At 40.5% G+C, this 18,315-nt stretch overlaps 1 protein-coding gene across 4 annotated transcripts in view; it reads right to left on the minus strand.

The window, feature by feature from the left end:
* Window positions 1–18,315, minus strand: part of LOC115213839 (tetratricopeptide repeat protein 17) — a 137,154-nt gene that overhangs the window by 37,610 nt on the left and 81,229 nt on the right. For 3 of the 4 annotated variants that reach the window (XM_029782768.2, XM_036504445.1, XM_029782766.2), the window contains 2 exons: window positions 7,899–7,931; window positions 1,875–2,002 (listed from right to left, as the gene is read on the minus strand). In XM_029782768.2, coding sequence (XP_029638628.1) covers window positions 1,875–2,002; window positions 7,899–7,931 — 161 coding nt within the window. The remainder of the gene's footprint in view (window positions 1–1,874; window positions 2,003–7,898; window positions 7,932–18,315) is intronic. The other variant, XM_029782767.2, reaches the window with a different exon arrangement.

The raw sequence follows: 18,315 nt of genomic DNA on the forward strand, positions 1-18,315 counted from the left end.
CAGGTTCAACCCATATACACTAAAATCTTACTATGTTGTATATCATCATTATCATCATCATTTAACATTCGTTTTCCATGCTGGCATGGGTTGGACGGTTTGACTGAGGGCTGGCAAGCCAGGAGGCTGCACCAGGCTTCAATCTGATCTGGCAGTATTTCTACAGCTGGATGCCCTTCCCAATGCCAACCACTCCACGAGTGTGGTGGGTGCGTTTTTTGTACCACCAGTACGGGAGCCAGTCAGGCGGCACTGGCATCGGCCACAACTACAATTTCCTTTTGATTTTGATTTTACTTGACTCCATAGGTCTCCTCAAGCATGGAAAGTTGTCTGACGATTCAAAGGTCCTTTTTTTAATGGGGCTGGTTACGCAACACTGGTGTAGGCTACAGCTGTGATCTCACTTTACTTGCCAGGTCTTCTCAACCACAGCAGATCTCCAGAGGTCTTGGTCTTTCTTCATTGCCTCTCTGAGGCCCAACGTTCAAAGGTCATGCTTCACCACCTCATACCATGTCTTCCTGCCCCCCCCCCCCACTACCACTAGTTCCTTCCACTGTTAGGGAGTGACATTTCTTCACACAGCTCCCCTTATCTACTATATAAAAACTCTTAATCAAATTTATTAACCACAGCTAGTTTCTTATTAAATATGTGAGGAGCTCAGAACAGAAGCTGATTTCTAAATAGTCTAAGGTTGCAATCAAGTCCCAACCTCCGGTTTCACCTATGCCACTAAAATACCCAATTTATCCCTGCTTTAAACCTTCAACATTCATATTCTGACAAATGCAATGCTTATTTATTCCCCTTGTTTTCTATTAATCATTCATTATCTCATAACTTTGAGATTGTTTAGAAAATTACTATTTGTAAATCTCACAACGTCAGATATTCAACAACAGTGCTTTGGAGTAAAGATTGTTTGCCAACATAACATGGCAGTCCTGGTTTAGGACGAATGTTGCTGTAATTTAGCCCCAGGAGATATGTTAAATTACAGCAACATTCGTCCTAAACCAGGACTGCCATGTTATGTTGGCAAACAATCTTTACTCTTGAGATTGTTTATTTTTAAAATGACATTGTAGGCTTGATGTGAGAGGCCAGATCTAAGCAATGAGAACATAACACAAATATAATATTTGGGCCAGATTAAATTCTAAAGGGTTAAATCTTCAATCCATTTATCTTAGAATTCTATTCTAACTACTGTTTGCATTCATCTTTTACCAGTTTCACTCATTAGACTGGCCATGCTGGGGCATTGCCTTGAAGAATGTTTAGCTAAATGAACTGACCCCAATACCTTTTTTTTTAAGCTTAGTACTTTTTCTATCAGTCTCTTAGCTGAACTGCTAAGTTATGGGGACATAAACACACACACACATGATGCAATTCTTTCAGTTTCCATCTACCAAATCCACTCATAAGGTTTTTTGGTTGACCCGAGGCTATAGTAGAAGACACTTGGCTGAGGTGCCACGCAGTGGGACTGAACCCAGAACCATGTGGTTGGGAAGCAAGCTTCTTACCACACAGCCACTCCTGCACCTATTGTAAAATTCCAGGCAGGGTCACCTGCATTGATTTTCCTGTCATCTTTGTTGGGGAAGAATGGAGAAAACGAGAGGATGCTGTGGGAAGAGGATTGCATGTACAAGTTTGACCTTCCGCACAGTTTCTGTCTGTCAGATCCACTCTGGTAGGCCCAGGGCTATAGTAGACATTTTGCTTAAGGTACCATGCAGTGGGACTGAACATGAGAGCACATAGTTGGAAAGCAAGCTGTTTAACCACACAGCCATAGATTTGTTTTTTTGTTTTTTTTTTCTTTTTCTTTAGAATTAAAGAAATACAATAATATTTACCTTAGTTTCCGTATTGGATGATGAATCCTCTGAACTTAGAGAGAAATCAAAGTTGGAAGATGGTTTCCGGTCCCGATTACATTCTAGTATATGATGACCATGTCGATCTATCATTTGACAGAAATCGTCTGCAAGACAAGACAATCGCAAATGAATTAATGAATTCACAGGTATTAACACAGGTGATACTTGATCCCTAACACCACTTTAATCCCTTAACATTCACATTACTCTGTCAAATGGGTTGCTTATTCATCCAAATCGTTTTGAATTAATCGTGCATTATCTTGTAGCTTTAAAACTGTAATATGATTATTTTTAGAAAGACATTGTAGAGGGGCAACATCCACCCTAACCCTAACCCCTTCACGACTAAAAGTAACTCTGACAGCAGCCATTTTACATTGCCTGCAAAATGGCTGTCATAAGGGACAATTGTAATTAGAGCAGTAACAGTAACGTTGGTTAAATTTTCAAGACACCAAAAACCTTCCAAAACTTGATGCAGAGGAGAGCAGTAGTGTAGCCAGAGAGGTGCGTGGGTTGCAGCAGTGCATCGTCGATGCTGCTTTGATGGGGTAACACTTTGAGGAGTAAGAGGCAGAGCCAAAACAGCACAGATTCTAACAGTGCCACCAGAAGAGTGTGGCAAAAATAGAAGGAAACTAACGTCATTATAACTGGCGTTCTGTTGGTTATTACAACAACGAGGGTTCCAATCCAATCAATGGAACGGCCAGCTTGTAAAATTAATGTGCAAGTGGCTGAGTACTCCACAGACACACATACCCTTAACGTGGTTCTCAGGGAGATTTAGCATGACACAGAGTGTGACAAGGCTGGCCCTATCAATTAAAGGTACAATTTATTTTTGCCAGGTGAGAGGATGGGAGCAAATGTGAAGTAAAGCATCTTGCTCAGGGACACAAGGCATTGCCAGGAGTTGAACTCACAATCTTACGATCATAAGTTGAACAGCCTAACCACTACGCTATGCACTTCCACTACTAACAGCATTATTATCATGCAACCCACATAAAAGTCGGGAGAAATGGTCGCAAGAATAATTGCAATTTAATTGAAGCGAAGGTTTCATTAATTACTAAAGAATCGTTAGACAATGGATGATACTTTATGAGAAAGAGAGGAGGAGAAACCCATTCTGCTCTCTTCATCATCATTGTTTAACATCTGTTTTCCATGCTGGCATGGGTTGGACAGTGTGACTGAGGTCTGGAAAGCCAGGAGGCTGCACCAGGCTCCAATCTGATCTGGCAAAGTTTATACAGCTGGATGCCCTTCCTAATGCCAACCACTCAGTGTAACGGGTGGTTTTTATGTGCCACCAGTACAGGAGCCAGTCAGGCGGCACTGGCATTGATCACATTAGGATAGTGCTTGTTTAATGCTATTGATGGTTTCACTAGAAACTGTAGAAATGCCAAAGAATAAATATTGGTAAGCCAATGGTTGCCTGTCTCTACCAGTGGTCCCCAACCTTTTTAATATCCAGGCCAGATCCCAAACCTGAAGAGTTTTGGGGCAGCCCACACCGAAGAAGCAAAACACAGGCCGATTGAAGAAAAATTTGTTATATTCATTGAGGGCCCCATGCAGCCCTGGGAGCTGTGGTTGAGAACCGTTGGTCTATACTTCTACTATCATTCTGAACCAACAGATACAAAATAACTGAAGCACAAAAAGCAGAACAGTGACTTGATGTGAGCTTTCCAGACCAGAAGAGGAAAGCTGTACCATAACCAGTCTAAGTGGTCTGTGAAGGCCACATCACAATCCTTTCTACCTAACTTAGATTATAAACTATGAAAGTTTTACAACAACCATGAAAAAAATTGCCCAATTTTATGATGTTGCAATAACAGTTTGGATTCTGCTTTACTGACGAGATATGATAAGACTGAAATACATCTGGAGGGAGTTGTTACTATATTGCTAACTCTGACTCTATTCTAGATTACTTTTAATTAATTGAAACCTCAGGATTGTCTCCCCTGCGTTTATTGACCAGAATTAACAATTTTGGACCATTCATTGTTCTCATCACAAAAGGAGCAAATTTTAATTAATAATTTCTTGGCTTTCTACATCATGTATGAGAGAAACCTTTTTATATTTTTTTTAGTAATTGGAAATTGTTCATCCTCACACTTTTGCTTTTCCCTTTCCTGCTTATCAGTCACTATTATGTTGGAGAATTGGTTAAGAAAGCTAGTCTAAAGCTTATAGAGAATGTTCAATGAAGCAATGTCACCCAACACAATCTGTCCAAATATAGAGGTCAGAGGTCGTCTGGAGAGTATCAACTACATTCAACTATTTAAGTTTCTCCTTGACATCCGCAAACATAAAATGGTGGTGATGATGATGATGATGATGTACTGACAGCAACATTTGGGATATTTAACTGGTCTATAAAGGAAATCTACTTCATAGGTATTAACAGCTGGACACCAAGAGGAAACTGTTACGGAAAGTATAATACGACAGGTTTTATTTCACAAGAAAAGATGGATTAAAAAGCTTTAGATCAATCCCAGCATCCTTTGACATTCAGACAGCACCTAGAGTAGAGCAGGGTAGGAAAGACAAAGTCATCGTCCAATGTGAGAAAGGCCACATCTTGCATGTTGGGAGTGAACTCTGCAAAAAAGCATTCAGTGGTTGAGGTCCACCAAACTTACCAGGTGTAACCTACAAAGATCAGGCAGAGCAATACTTGCATACCAACAAAAGGTTATGCATGGGTAGGTTTCATGGGACCTCGAGAACTTTGACAGGGAGTCGGTTAGTCGACGTTACTCTGTAAGGAGCCTAGGGCTGGTTTCCTGGTTTTTCTGGCCTATATATATTCCTCCCTGGATGAGACACAGGTCAGTTGCAGGATTACTCTTCTTTTGCCAGGTGAGTGGACTGGAGCAACGCGAAATGAAGGTTTTGCTCAAGAAGCCAACACTTCACCTGGTCCAGGAATCAAAACAACAATCTTACAATCATGATGCCAGTTCTGCCTGACTGGCTACCATGCCAGTCACAGGTAAAAAGCACCATTTGAGTGTGGTCAGTACCGGTGGCATGTAAAGAGCACCCACTACACTCTTGGAATAGTTGGCATTAGGAAGGGCATCCCACTGTAGAAACATTGCCAGATAATACTGGAGCGCGGTGCAGCCTCCTGGCTTGCCAGTCCTCAAACCGTCCAACCCATGCCAGCATGGTAAGTGGATGTCAAATGATGGATGATGACAACACCCTAACCACTAAACTATGCACCTTGACAGAGAGAGTGTAACACTTTAACTCCCATAGTTCTGTTGGAATACGCTGCCTTTGCTTCAATCGCTTTTGAAAACAATGAAGCATTCATTGAAATAAGTTTGTCTTTGTTAAGCTGGAGTTTGGAACCTAAATTGATACAGAATTTTGATGGAAGAAGATTTTAATTTAGGTCACTTTAAAACAGGAAGTTTGTATCAGAGAACTAAGAGTGGTTTTAACTGGGTTGGTATTAAAAGGATTAATATAAGCTGATTAAGTAGGAGAAACTCAGCTTCAGAGCCTGATGAGCTTCAAATTATGCAAACACCTTAAAAACCTTTGAAACATTTTTCTTGCTTTTTGGAAAAAATAAAACTCACAAAAGATTGAATGAAGTGACCACCGCTGTTTAATCCTGACAGGAGATGGTTGAGTAAATTTTGTAAGGATCTAACCTCAAATATGAATTTGAAAGGCAGTGAACAGGCAGAAGCATTACCATGCCAGGCGAAATGTTTAGCAGTATTTTGTCTGTCTTTATGCTCTGAGTTCAAATTCCGACCGAGGTCGACTTTGCCTTTCATCCTTTCGGGGTCGATAAATTAAGTACCAGTTGTGTACTGGGTTCGATCTAATTAACTGGCTACCTCCCCAAAAATTTGGGGCTTTGTGCCTAGAATAGAAAAGAATATTTAACTGACTAGAGAAGCTAATTTCCTCAACTGCACATCATCATCATCATCACTGAATGTCTGTTCTCCATGCTGGCGAAAGTTGGACCCTTTGACAGGTGCTGGCAAGCTGCACCAGACTCCAGTCTGATTTGGCAGGGTTTCTATGGCTGGATGCCCTTCTTAATGCCAACCACTTTATAGATCCTAATGGTTGCTTTTTACATAGCACCAGCACAGGTGCTTTTTACGTGGTACCAGTACATAAGCAGGATTTCCTAATGAATAAAACTAAAAATTTTCTGTCGGCGTATTGATGAGAGGAAATTTCAGGTCATTATTATCATGACTTGGTGAAAACTGATGGGTATTTGACTGGAAACTGCAAAATTTTATAATTTCAGTAAAACTTGGTATTGTTTACGGAGATGTACTTGCATAGCAAGTGACGTGATCTGAGATCGTGTGCTGGAACAGAAACAATTGCAGCATGGAAGGTGTTATTAAGCCATTTAAAAACCACACGAAAACCCTTAGATTCACTTCAACACTTAAATTTAATTCGTGTCAAACTATTTTCGTCACTTTGAGACTGCGACCTGTTCACTGACAAAATTCTGTGCTGCATGGAATTTTGTCAGTGAACAGGTCGCAGTCTCAAAGAAAATATTTTAGCAAATGAAATTTAAATGTTGAAGTGAATCTAACGGTTTTTGTGTGTTCCTTAAATGGCTTATAAACACCTCCCACGCTGCAATTGTTTTGGCATTGTTTGTATTTCCAGAAAGATCTTTTGTAATTAATGTACAAAGCATTGTTCTTGGCATTTCTTTCATTCTTGCCTTTCTTTTTTTTTTTTAACTTTCAGTTTTGCTTTATCAAAAGGTAACATTTGGTGCAGGTGCCATGTAAAAAGCACTCAGCACATTTTGTAAAGTGGTTGGCATTAGGAAGGGCATCCAGCCATAAAGACATTGCCAAGACAGACAATGGAACCTAGAGCGACTCTGGCCCTTGCCAGCTCCTTTTAAACTGTCCAACCCATGCCAGCATAGAAAACAGATGTTAAAGGATGAGGAGGAACATTTCAAATGGAAAACGGAGTCTGTAAAAGTGCTGCAGCTAAGCACTCCTTTCACGATCGACAGAACATCTTCCCGTGCTCTATCTAAAGAGAAGTCTCATAGCTTGCCCCAAAGAAGGGGCCATTTCAAAATTTGACATCAAGAAATAACCATACGAAAGATGAAGATGATGGTGGTGACCACAACGAAGAAGATGACAATACTTGCCAGCTGATTAACAACTCATTGAGCAACAAGTCAAAAACTCTCTTGAGTGACACCTTAAGAATCTTTTCAACGAGAAATCCAACAGGTATTGATCCCCTTAAGATAAATAAGTTACTTTTCAGCCCTTTTGCTCCTCTCTTACCTCAGGGTCAAATCAGTCCCTTGCTACTCTGAGTTTCACTTGTAGGTGCATAAGACCTTCAGCTTGAACTCATTTGTCAGAGACTGGCCTGACCAAAATAAAATATATTAAGCTCTACCATGGTATTGAGTACTCTTTTTTTCTGACAGTTAACGCTAAATGTGTGTGAGTGTTAGTTAAAGATTCAATAGAATGCAGGGTGCCAGAGCTGGGTAGATACAATAATATAGGGTTTGCAGTGAGGTAAAACAACCATGAAGGCATCAGGTGTTGGTAAGATACTGTAGATATGTAAGTACCAAATCCTATTTAAACTGTGGAACTGACTCAGGGCTGCTTCCAGGTGCAGTGTAATACGTGTACACACACACATTATATACACCATATTTACTCAAGCATTATATACAATCAAACAAGACACCAGGGAGGAAACGGGTGGAGGCGGAGACATTATATCTGAATGGAAAGGAAGAAAAAGATGCACAAATAAAATATATCACTGAGTTTTGGGTGCAAAAAGAAGTGTGGGTGGTGGTAGTATATTTTAGATTATATTGTACTTGAGTAATTAAGGTGTATATCCAAGACACACTAGAAGAAAGATGACCAAAATCTTAAGAAAAACAAAAAAACACTGAATCACCTTGATTGGCTCCAGTATTTCCGGTTTTACTCCCTGGAACACAAAGAAATGCAATGTATATTGGGAAGGATTTTTAATGTAACTAGAAAATGAACAAAACAACTAGGACTGCTAAAACATTCCTCAACTGAGACCCCAATGACCATTTTTGTTTTTAGAGTTGCTTAACTGACCTTACAAACACCCACCTGTGTTAGTGACATCTTCTCTGTCCCCACCTATCGCCTTCAAATCTTCTGTCCATGAAATAATCAACTTTTTGGTGGGAGTTGTCTTTGCTAGCCCTTTGCCTGTCCTGTTATACGCAATACACCGGACGTATTTCCTCGTTATCCACTCGTCATACACGACACACATTCCCAGTTTCATTTCAACCACCAGAAAAACTTGGGATTTATGCAAGCTCAGTTTCACATTACTCAGAACGAATGAAATGCCTGATAACTGACTTCACTCTTCTGCAGATTACAAGAGACCAGCCCTCCTCCTCCTTCTCTTCTTTTGAATTCAACAACTTCTCAAATACCAACTTCACAAACTCTAACATTACACTAGACCCCGTTCACAGAATTCAAAGAAAGATTCCCAAATTAATTCCTCTCTTGCACTCCATCCAGATGTTCAACTTACCATTTCCACTGGTTTCAAAATATCCAGCAATGGTGCTACTGTTAAAAGAAATCTCATTAACAGGTGCAGGAGTGGCTGTGTGGTTAAGATGCTTGCTTCCCAACCACATGGTTCTGGGTTCAGTCCCACTGCATGACACCTTGGGCAAGTGTCTTCTACTATAACCTCAGGCCAACCAAAGCCTTGTGAGTGGATTTGGTAGATGGAAACTAAAAGAAGCCCGTCATATATAGATATATATCATCATTGTTTAATGTCCGTTTTTCATGCTAGCATGGGTTGGACAATTCGACTGGGGTCTGGGAACCCAGGAGGCAACACCAGGCTCCAGATGTATTTGTGTGTCTGTGTTTGTCCCCCAATCATTGCTTGACAGCTGATGTTGGTGCGTTTACGTCCCCCATAACTTAGTGGTTCAGCAAAAGAGACTGATAGGATAAGTACTAAGCTTACAAAGAATAAGTCCTGGGTGTCAATTTGTTCAACTCAAGGTGGTGCTCCAGCATGGCTTCAGCCAAATGACTGAAACAAGTAGAAGAAAGTACAAGACCAGTTTTACTGCTGTTGTCACGAACATCCTCTGCAATCTTTGTTTAAATGTATTCCGTACTCTATTGAAGCCTAACCCTGCATCCACCATTGTCTCTTTCCTCAGACCAAACATCATCTAGATCTTCATATTCCAAAGATGCTTAAACCTTCAGGAAGTATTATTCTTCCCATGTTTGTGCATATATATTTTGTTATGTTAGACCACCGCATCAACTTAAACCAATCTCATCCATCCTCCTTTGCTTGTTGTTCCAACACCATTCTCTTCTCTGCGTTATAAGCAATGCCCTTCCTCTTGAAGGCAATTATATTTAAAATGCTTACAGCTATCATGTGATGACAAAGCAAGGGGACAGAATCACATACAGGCTCCTCTCAGTTTCAACCTACCAAATCCAGTCACAAGGCTTTGGTTGGCCCCAAGGTGCGATGCACTGGAACGGAACCCAAATCCATGCAGTTGGAAGGCAAACTCCTTACCACACAGCCACGACTGTGCCTTCAATGAACATTTATTTAAAGTTTATACTTTCAATGAATGTTCAGAAGACAGGGTGGCTCCACCTGCCAACCTTCACCACCAATTTCCATAAACCTTATCAACATACTAACTCGACTCTATCGGTCACGAATGACCAAGGGTGCACCTAAGAGGTTCCCCTCCAGGGTCAAGTCTGAGCGGAAAGTTGCCTCACTGGTGAACGCACAGCCTAGGGTTGTTTTTATGGGAGACCAGCAGTCACCCATGCATACCAACCTCCCCCTCTCCACACCACTGATGTTATCCAAGGGAAAGGCAAAGGGGCCGATACAGCTTGGCACCAGTGACATTGCAACTCTTTCCTGCAGCTGAGTGAACAGGAGCAACATGAAATAAAGTGTCTTGCTCAAGGACACAACACACAGCCTAGTCTGGGAATTGAACTCACAACCTTACGATTGTAAGTTCGACGATCTAACCACTGAGCCATGTGCCTTCTATCAAGATACACTCCCCTGGTAATTGAACTACACAGCACCACTGAAAGCCTTGTTCTCAGACTCACTCCCTAAGACCCTCCTTACTTATCTACCCGGGTGGTAAGAAGTTTGCTTCTCAACCACAGGGTACCAGGTTCAGTCTCACTGCATGGCACCTTGGGCAAGTGTCTTCTGGTACAGCCTCACGCCAACCAAAGCCTAGTGAGTAGATTTCATAGCCGGAAACTAAAAGAAGCCCATCATGGATGTGTGTGTGTCTGTCTGTGCGTTTGTCCCCCTCGACACCCCCTGACAACCAGTGTCGATGTCTTTATACCCCTGTAACTTAGCGGTTCAGCAAAAGAGCCCGATACAATAAGAACCAGGCTTTAAAGGAAAAAATACTGGGGTCGATTCATTCAATTAAAAACTCGTCCCTCAAGGCAGTGCCCCAGCATGGCCATTGTCTAATGACTGAAACAAGTAAAAGATAAAAGATTTAAAAGAAAACCAAAAGAGATCTCCCTGCCCCCATTCTTCAACAAACATAAACCATCAACTCTCTCTCTCCCTCATCACATGGCCCATTGTCTTTGTCTCTCAAAGGCAAAACACTTTCACACACACACACACACACACACACACACAGAGTGTGAGAGAGAGAGAATGAGAGGAGGAAAGAGTCATTTTTAGGTGTCTTTTCTTTCAGCTACAAAGACAAAGCACTGGATTCGATGGTAGTGGTGATAATGATGATGATGACAATGACGATGGTGATGATGATGACAACAAGGCTGTAATTATGATGACAACAATGATTGTAATGATGATGGTGATGATGATGATGACAATGATGATAATTGCGATGACTGTAATGATGATGTGATGACGACAATGGTGATGACTGATGATGCTGACGTTGTGAGGAGGGAGGCTGGGTGGGCCTACCGTCTTTCCTTCCCTCATGACTCACCCCTGTCTCTTTCAACCCCTTTCTCGCACTCCCATCCTTCAACATACATACACCCTTGATCTCTCTCTCTCTCTGCCCCACCCCCAACCATCTCGTGATCTCATGTCCCAGCCTCTTTGTCTGTCACACAACCATCTCTCTCTCTCTTTCTCTCTCCGATCCATCGGTGGAGCACTTTCTGATCTCTGCTGCAGTAATAACAGCTCTCAGATACGTTGTGCAAGAGAAAAAGACTGCAATGGTATGAGGAGGGGGTGGGGGTGAAGAAGTGACGAGAAATCCAAATGGAAAGAGTTTGCGGAAGAGGAAGACCAGAGGAAACAAAGGGAGAAGCAGTGGTGGTGGTGGTGGACCTGAGTATGAAAAGACTTGTCCAACCATACAAGCATGGGAAAACAGGTTGGGTCATGACGATGGTGGTTGTGATGTTGATGATGAGGAAATAGACTGGGAGGGAGGCTAGGTGGGCATATCGGATGGATAGGTGGGTGGATAGATAAACAGTTAACTAACAAATAACTGTAGACTGGGCTTCACAGCTGGAGAGTTCATTGTGTGTGTGTGTGTGTGCGTGTGTGTGTTATATACAAATCATCATCATCATCATTAAAAACATCATAATCATTTTAATGCCTATTTTTCTCTGCTTGCATGAGTCAGACAAACTTCGCTGAGCTAAATTTTCTATTTAGATGCTCTTTCTGTCACCAACCCTCACCCATTTCCATATATGGTAATATTTCTCTGAGTCCTTTGAACATCAAACTGTACAATGGCCAGACATGTTTTCATGGAAGATTGCAAACAAACAACATTGCTTCTATGATGGTTGCATGTCTTTACAATTAGCATTCTATGCTGAGACAAGGATATACAAACACACACACGCATACATATATGATGGGCTCCATTTCAGTTTCTGTGTAGCAAATTCACACTCGAAGTTTTGGTCAGCCTAAGGCTATAGTAGAAAATACTTATACAAGGTGCCATGCAGTGGGACTGAACCCAGAACCATGTGGTTGCCAAGCAACGTATGCATATGAATAGGAGCGAGTGTATTTATATAGTTATCATCAACACCATCGCTTCTTTAACATCCACTTTTACATCCTTGCATGGTTGGATGGAATTTGTTGAGTGGGTGCCTTTCCTGGTGCCAACCCTCATCAGTTTCCAAGCAAAATAACATTTCCCCAAGACCAGACATGTTTTCATGGAAGATTGGAAATGAAGAAAACCATTCGTATGAGAGTGACTTTCATCTTCAGTTACCACGGCAAGGAGACAGTAGCACACACAAATCCCCTCATCTCCCATTTGCTGCATCAGTTGGCCTTTGACCTGTCAGTATTCGCCCCTTCCACCACTCTGCCTCTTGTATATCATAACACCTGTGTAACAGAGAACAATGGTCTGGTTCATACTTATTACCATTACTCTCTACCTCCTCCATCAGTCTCTCTCCCTCTAAGTAGCTTTTAGTTGACACCTATTATTCTTACTCCTGTTTCTCTGCTACTGTCCATTACTCCTCTTACCCTGACATATCTTTATCGCTAACCCATCACACTGCCCACACTGGTTTCGAGTTAGCCTCTTACCAACAACCAATATGTTCGAGAATGAGTCAAAACGTGATGCCATTTTGTTTAGGACAGGTAGAATTCCCAACACTGGAACAGGTATCATTCATCAAAATGAAGCTTATTATGAGTTTATTGTTTTTCCTTTTGGCAAGAAATCGACCAGAATGACCCCTTGAGCATCCCAAAAGACAGTCACCATGATTTTTCCAGCTGACTTTTGTGTCTTGAACTTTCTCGGTGGTGGTCATGTAGAGTAGCGCCATTCCATTGACTGCTTCTTTGATTCCAGTTCATAATGATGAACCCATGTTTCATCACCTGTTACGTGTCTTCGAAAGAAGGTGTGGTCTCTTTGACTTTGTAGTGAAGAAGTGGCTCAAAGAATAGTTAACAGAATTTTACGGGACAGGGATACATGCTCTCATTCAAAGGTGGAACATTGCTATTGAGAGAAATGGTGACCATGCTGAAAAATAGGGATGTGATCCACAGAGGACCAGCTTCATTTTGATGAATGATACCTGTTCCTGTGTTGGTAATTATACCTGTCCTAAACAAAATGACATTACTTTTTCACCCACCCTCGGAGATGTCAGTCTCTCTTTCTCTCCTTTCCATGCCATCGTTTCACTGGGTTTGTCTCCTACGACACTCTCGTGTTCTTTCCCCTTTGACCCCTTCATTACCATCATTCTTATTTATGTTTGCCCTGAAAGAGAGGAGGCTGCATCGAGTGGGCTCTTCAATGTTGCAGGGAACAAAGCAACCCCTCCAGAGTTGGTCCCCACAATAAAATGGCCTCAATACAACCTGTATAAGTAGCTGGTGACAGAGAAGACACACCATAGTATAGAGAGGACATGACAGTGTCTCTAGTACTGATGCCATAGTAAAATACAGAGCAAAATACTCTACAGAGGGAGAGACCGGTGCTAGGGAAGAGATCCAGCCAAAGAAACCATGCCACGGGCTTCTAACCTGCCTAGGAGAGCAATATCTCTGACCATCCATACCTACACACATACAAATATACATGTAGAATGAGATAGCAGTATCGCTAAAGCTAGTATTTGGCTACAACAGATGCACCCTGCCAGGGTCAATGGAAACTCATCTTAAATTCCAAACCATCGTTGAAATGTAGAGGAATATAAAAATATATCTCTTTAACATTTATGCATGACTTCAGATATGTTGCAACAGACAGGAATCATTGACGCTTTTTATATTGCTCTGCACCTCAAATCAATCACCCCCACTCTCCGAAATTGTGAGGAGTCTTGTAGGCCCTCTACTGAAAGTAACCTCTTCTGGTCTGGCCCTTTTCTACTATACTTTACTTCTCATCCCCTAGCTTCAAGTTGCACCCCTCCCCTCAGGGTTCATAGTCTTGCAAACTGCATAGCGCCCTCACTTCTGCTGGTGGTACATAAAAAGCACCCAATGCAAGCTGTAAAGTGGTTGGCATTAGGCAGGCCATCCAGCCACAGAAACCATGGCAAAGCAGACGGTAGAGGACAATGGAGTCCTTGGGCACATTGGTTCTAGTGAAACATCCCATCCATGCCAGTGTGGTCCATGGATCTTCAATGATGATGATGATGATGACAAATACAAGAAAATGCTTTTCCAAACTAGAGATGGCTAAAATGAATGAAACAGCAGGGAACTACCTTGATAATACTCAGTTAAAGAGCAAAAGTATAGCGTTTAAGACGTTAAGCAACCCGATGTGTGTGTGTGTTAGCAATCAGATCATAAACTCATTTCAAGGAGCTTAAGCAACATGATGAAGACATAGGCAAACATCTTTTGAGCCAGGGCAGGGCTGTAACTTAAAATATAAAATTTTATTTCAATGAAGAGACATTTGACAGATCGTTGCAGTTATGAAGTAGAAACACAGACAATACAGTCGCAAAACAACAAACAAATACAAGAAACGTTAAACAAAAAAAAAGTTTGAAAAACACAAAATTTGAGACAATTATTAACTAGACAAGCTGAAACAACAACTGACAGTCACAGGTGAAAGATTGAAATATTAATGACACAAATCAAAGGCAAGATGCTGAATAAACATCTTGTTAAGGACCCTATATCAGTCGATTGTAGCTTCTTCAAAGGGGAACAGTGCAATTTCTGTCAAAACGCACTGAAAAAATTAAAACCTAAAGAAAATCTATCTGGAGGGAAGAAATGTTAAAACGAAACCAAAAGGATGCAGAACTAGAGCAGAGTGCAAACGCAGTGGCGGAACCACGTTTAAAGACACCAACCAACAGGAAAACTCAGGGCCAGATATTATACAAGCAGGATATTGCCATAAGACAGTTCTATATTTAAGAGATGAGGAATTACATACATTATTTACATTTGACGGTTATTTGTCCTCATCTTGTTTGTTTTTAACACAATGTTTCAGCTGATATACCCTCCAGCCTTCATCAGGTGTCTTAGGGAAATTTCAAACTTGGGTTCTCATTCCTAAGGTATTTTTCAATATTATTATTATTCAGGTCACTGCCTGGAATTGAAGTTAGAATCTTGGGGTAAGTAGCCCACACTCTTAACCACTACGCATGGGTATATGGCATAGTGGTTAAGAGCGTGGGCTACTAACCCCAAGATTCCGACTTCAATTCCAGGCAGTGACCTGAATAATAATAACATTGAAAAATATCTTGGAAATGAGAACCCAGGTTCGAAATTTCCCCAAGACACCTGATGAAGGCTGGAGGGTACATCAGTATATTAACAACAAACAAGATGAGGACAAATATCTGTCAAATGTAAATAATTGTCATAAGAGTTTCACTGTTTTGTGGAAGGATTTGGTGTCCTCACTCTTTTTGTTTCCCAAAATAGCCTCAAGACAAATACTGGTTTCACGTTTTGGTACAAGACCAGCAATTTCGGGGGAGAGGGGTGGGGTGGGTCAGGGCAATTACATCAACACCTGACTTCCACTGGTACTTACTTTATCAACCCCACAACAATGAAAGACAGAGTTGACCTCAGTGGAATTTGAACTCAGAACATAAAAATGGCTGAAATGCTGCTAAGCATTTTGCCTGGTGTGCTAACCATTCTAATGGTTTCAAATTTTGGCACAAGGCCAGCAATTTTGGGGGAGAAAGGCAGGTTGATTACGCGGTGTTTAACTGGTACTTTTATGCTTTACCCAAGACAAATATTACCATCCGAATCCCTCTATCATAGTCTTGCTGCTCAACACCTGACATTAACCACTTCCTTTAATACTGCACTTTACTCAATTAAGGGGTCTTGTCTTGCAAATTGCCATATTTTAATGTATATAAGGAACCCTTTTTTGTCAAAAATTAGGTTAAAAAGATATGGGGGTTTGTTATATATGGATAATATTATAATCCCTTACAAAAGCTTTTTTCCAAATTTTAAGTCCCCAAAATTAGGGGGTTCCTTATACACGTTAAAATATTGTACTTAGTGACATCATTAATGCCAGTGACCCCAAAAAAGCATTCAGTATACTCTGCAAAGTGGTCGACAAGCCCTCTGACCTGTTGGATCCTGTTAAACTGTCTGACCCATGCCAGCATGAGATACAGACACTGACGAGTAAGGATGAGGATGATGATGATGTCCCACTCTGTTCTTTAAAGGTGTTTATGTAAGGAAAAGAAGGGCAAATGAAGCTGAATAGAACCCTTACTTAATAAATTAATGACAAAGGATAAAGCAAGGAATCAGAACCTAGATCTTGGCTGTAGTCTGTAGTTAGACTATGAGAAGGTCTTTGATGCTATCAAATATGGCAGGATTGTCAAAGTATTACAATTAGCTCCAAGTTCCCACCCACAACGATTGGGCAGCGAACAAGGGCAGAGGATAATGAAATGAATACCAGCTGGCATGTTGGGAGAGCTTTAATTAATCAGGGTTATAAGTGTGCCATAATAGAGAAAGAATGGTTGCAAATTCTGGCTCAAGGCCAGAGGGATGGGATTAGAGGGATGGGATTAGAGGGATGGGATTAGTCAATTATACCAACCCCCAGTGCACAACTGGTACCTGTCTTATTGAATCCAAAAAGACAAAAGATAAAGTCAATCTTGGTGGCATTTGAACTCAAGACATAAAGAGCCAGAAGAAATAGTATATAGGTGCAGGAGTGGCTGTGTGGTAAGTAGCTTGCTTCCTAACCACATGGTTCTGGGTTCAGTCCCACTGCATGGCACTTTGGGCAAGTGCCTTCTGCTCTAGCCTCAGGCTGACCAAAGCTGTGTGAGTGGATTTAACTAAAAGAAGCCTATCGTATTTATATATATAAACAACTTTATAAATAAGGGCAAAAGAAAAAAATTCCTCTGCCAAATATGCTGAGAAAGTAGAAATTGTTTCAAAAAGGTCGTAGTTTATTTCGCTCTGGATATCCACTTTTATCCAATATACGTTCTGATGGAACTGGAAACCAAACTCCAAACAAAGAATGGAAACTGAGACCCAGAACACGAGACAGAGCTTCATTTTGTTCTCTTCTGATAAAACTTCCTTCATTCATAAACGCTCAACCCTTTAGCATTCAGATTTCTCTTTTATATTTCAGGCTTGCTTATTCAGATTGATGTGAATTAGTCATAATTGTTTATTTTAAAAATAATATTGTAGAGTAGGCGTAAGAAACTGGATCTAACCAGTTTGAAGGTAAAACAGGTACAATACAAGGGGCCAGATATGGCTGGTTTAATTACTTAGAAGGTGACGAAAGTAAAACAAATTAATAGTTGTATGTGTTTTAAAATGGCTGTCAGAAAGGAAAAAGATAAAATTTGAATTTAGAATAATTCAAAATTAAACTTGTCACTTGTGACCTAACCAAAGCAGTAGAGTGTTGGACTATGTTAGTTTTATCTCTTGACCAAGTGGATATTATCATTCAGTACCCCGATGTTGATACAAAAAATTACTGTAGTTAGTTTTAGTCCATAGAGCCCTGGTAAGAAATCAGCATTACAATTGTCAAATAATTCTACTCCCATTTTCCCAATACGCAACAAATATATATATATATATATATATATATATATATAATCAAAATAAGCAACAGGATATTGCTTATTTTGATTTTAATCACCTTACTTTGAAACTGTATGGATAATACCGTACTAAATTCTGGTGCCTCAACTCAAGTACCTAATTCATCTGAATCTAAACTTTTGCTATATATATATATATATTATATATATATATATATATATATATATATATATATATATATATATACACATGTACGTATGGCTGTGTGGTTGTGTAGTTAAGTTCCTTTTGTAACTCTGTGGTTTCAGGTTACTAGACAAAATGTTTGGAAGTCCAGAATATGTGTGTGATATTCACCATATTTGATGCTACAGGGGGCATGTTAAATGCACCCCAATCAACATAAAAGAAATGGTTTTAATGCATTAAAGTATGTAATACTTAAAGCAGTTTCATAAATGGAACATGGGGGGAATTTCTGAAACATTTACAACAATAAAAAAAAAAGACATCTTATCTGTCATCAAATATGGTAAGTTCATATAAGGAAGATAATTTTCAAAAGGAACAGAACTCTGTAACCATTTGAGATCAGTGATATGAGTACCAGACATAGAAACTAGGTTGACATAATTGACCAAATCCGTTGAAGGTGACACCCCATAATGATCGAAACCAGTAAAATAATAAA

Source organism: Octopus sinensis, linkage group LG7, assembly GCF_006345805.1.
Source record: "Octopus sinensis linkage group LG7, ASM634580v1, whole genome shotgun sequence".
Classification (NCBI taxonomy): Eukaryota; Metazoa; Mollusca; class Cephalopoda; order Octopoda; family Octopodidae; genus Octopus; species Octopus sinensis.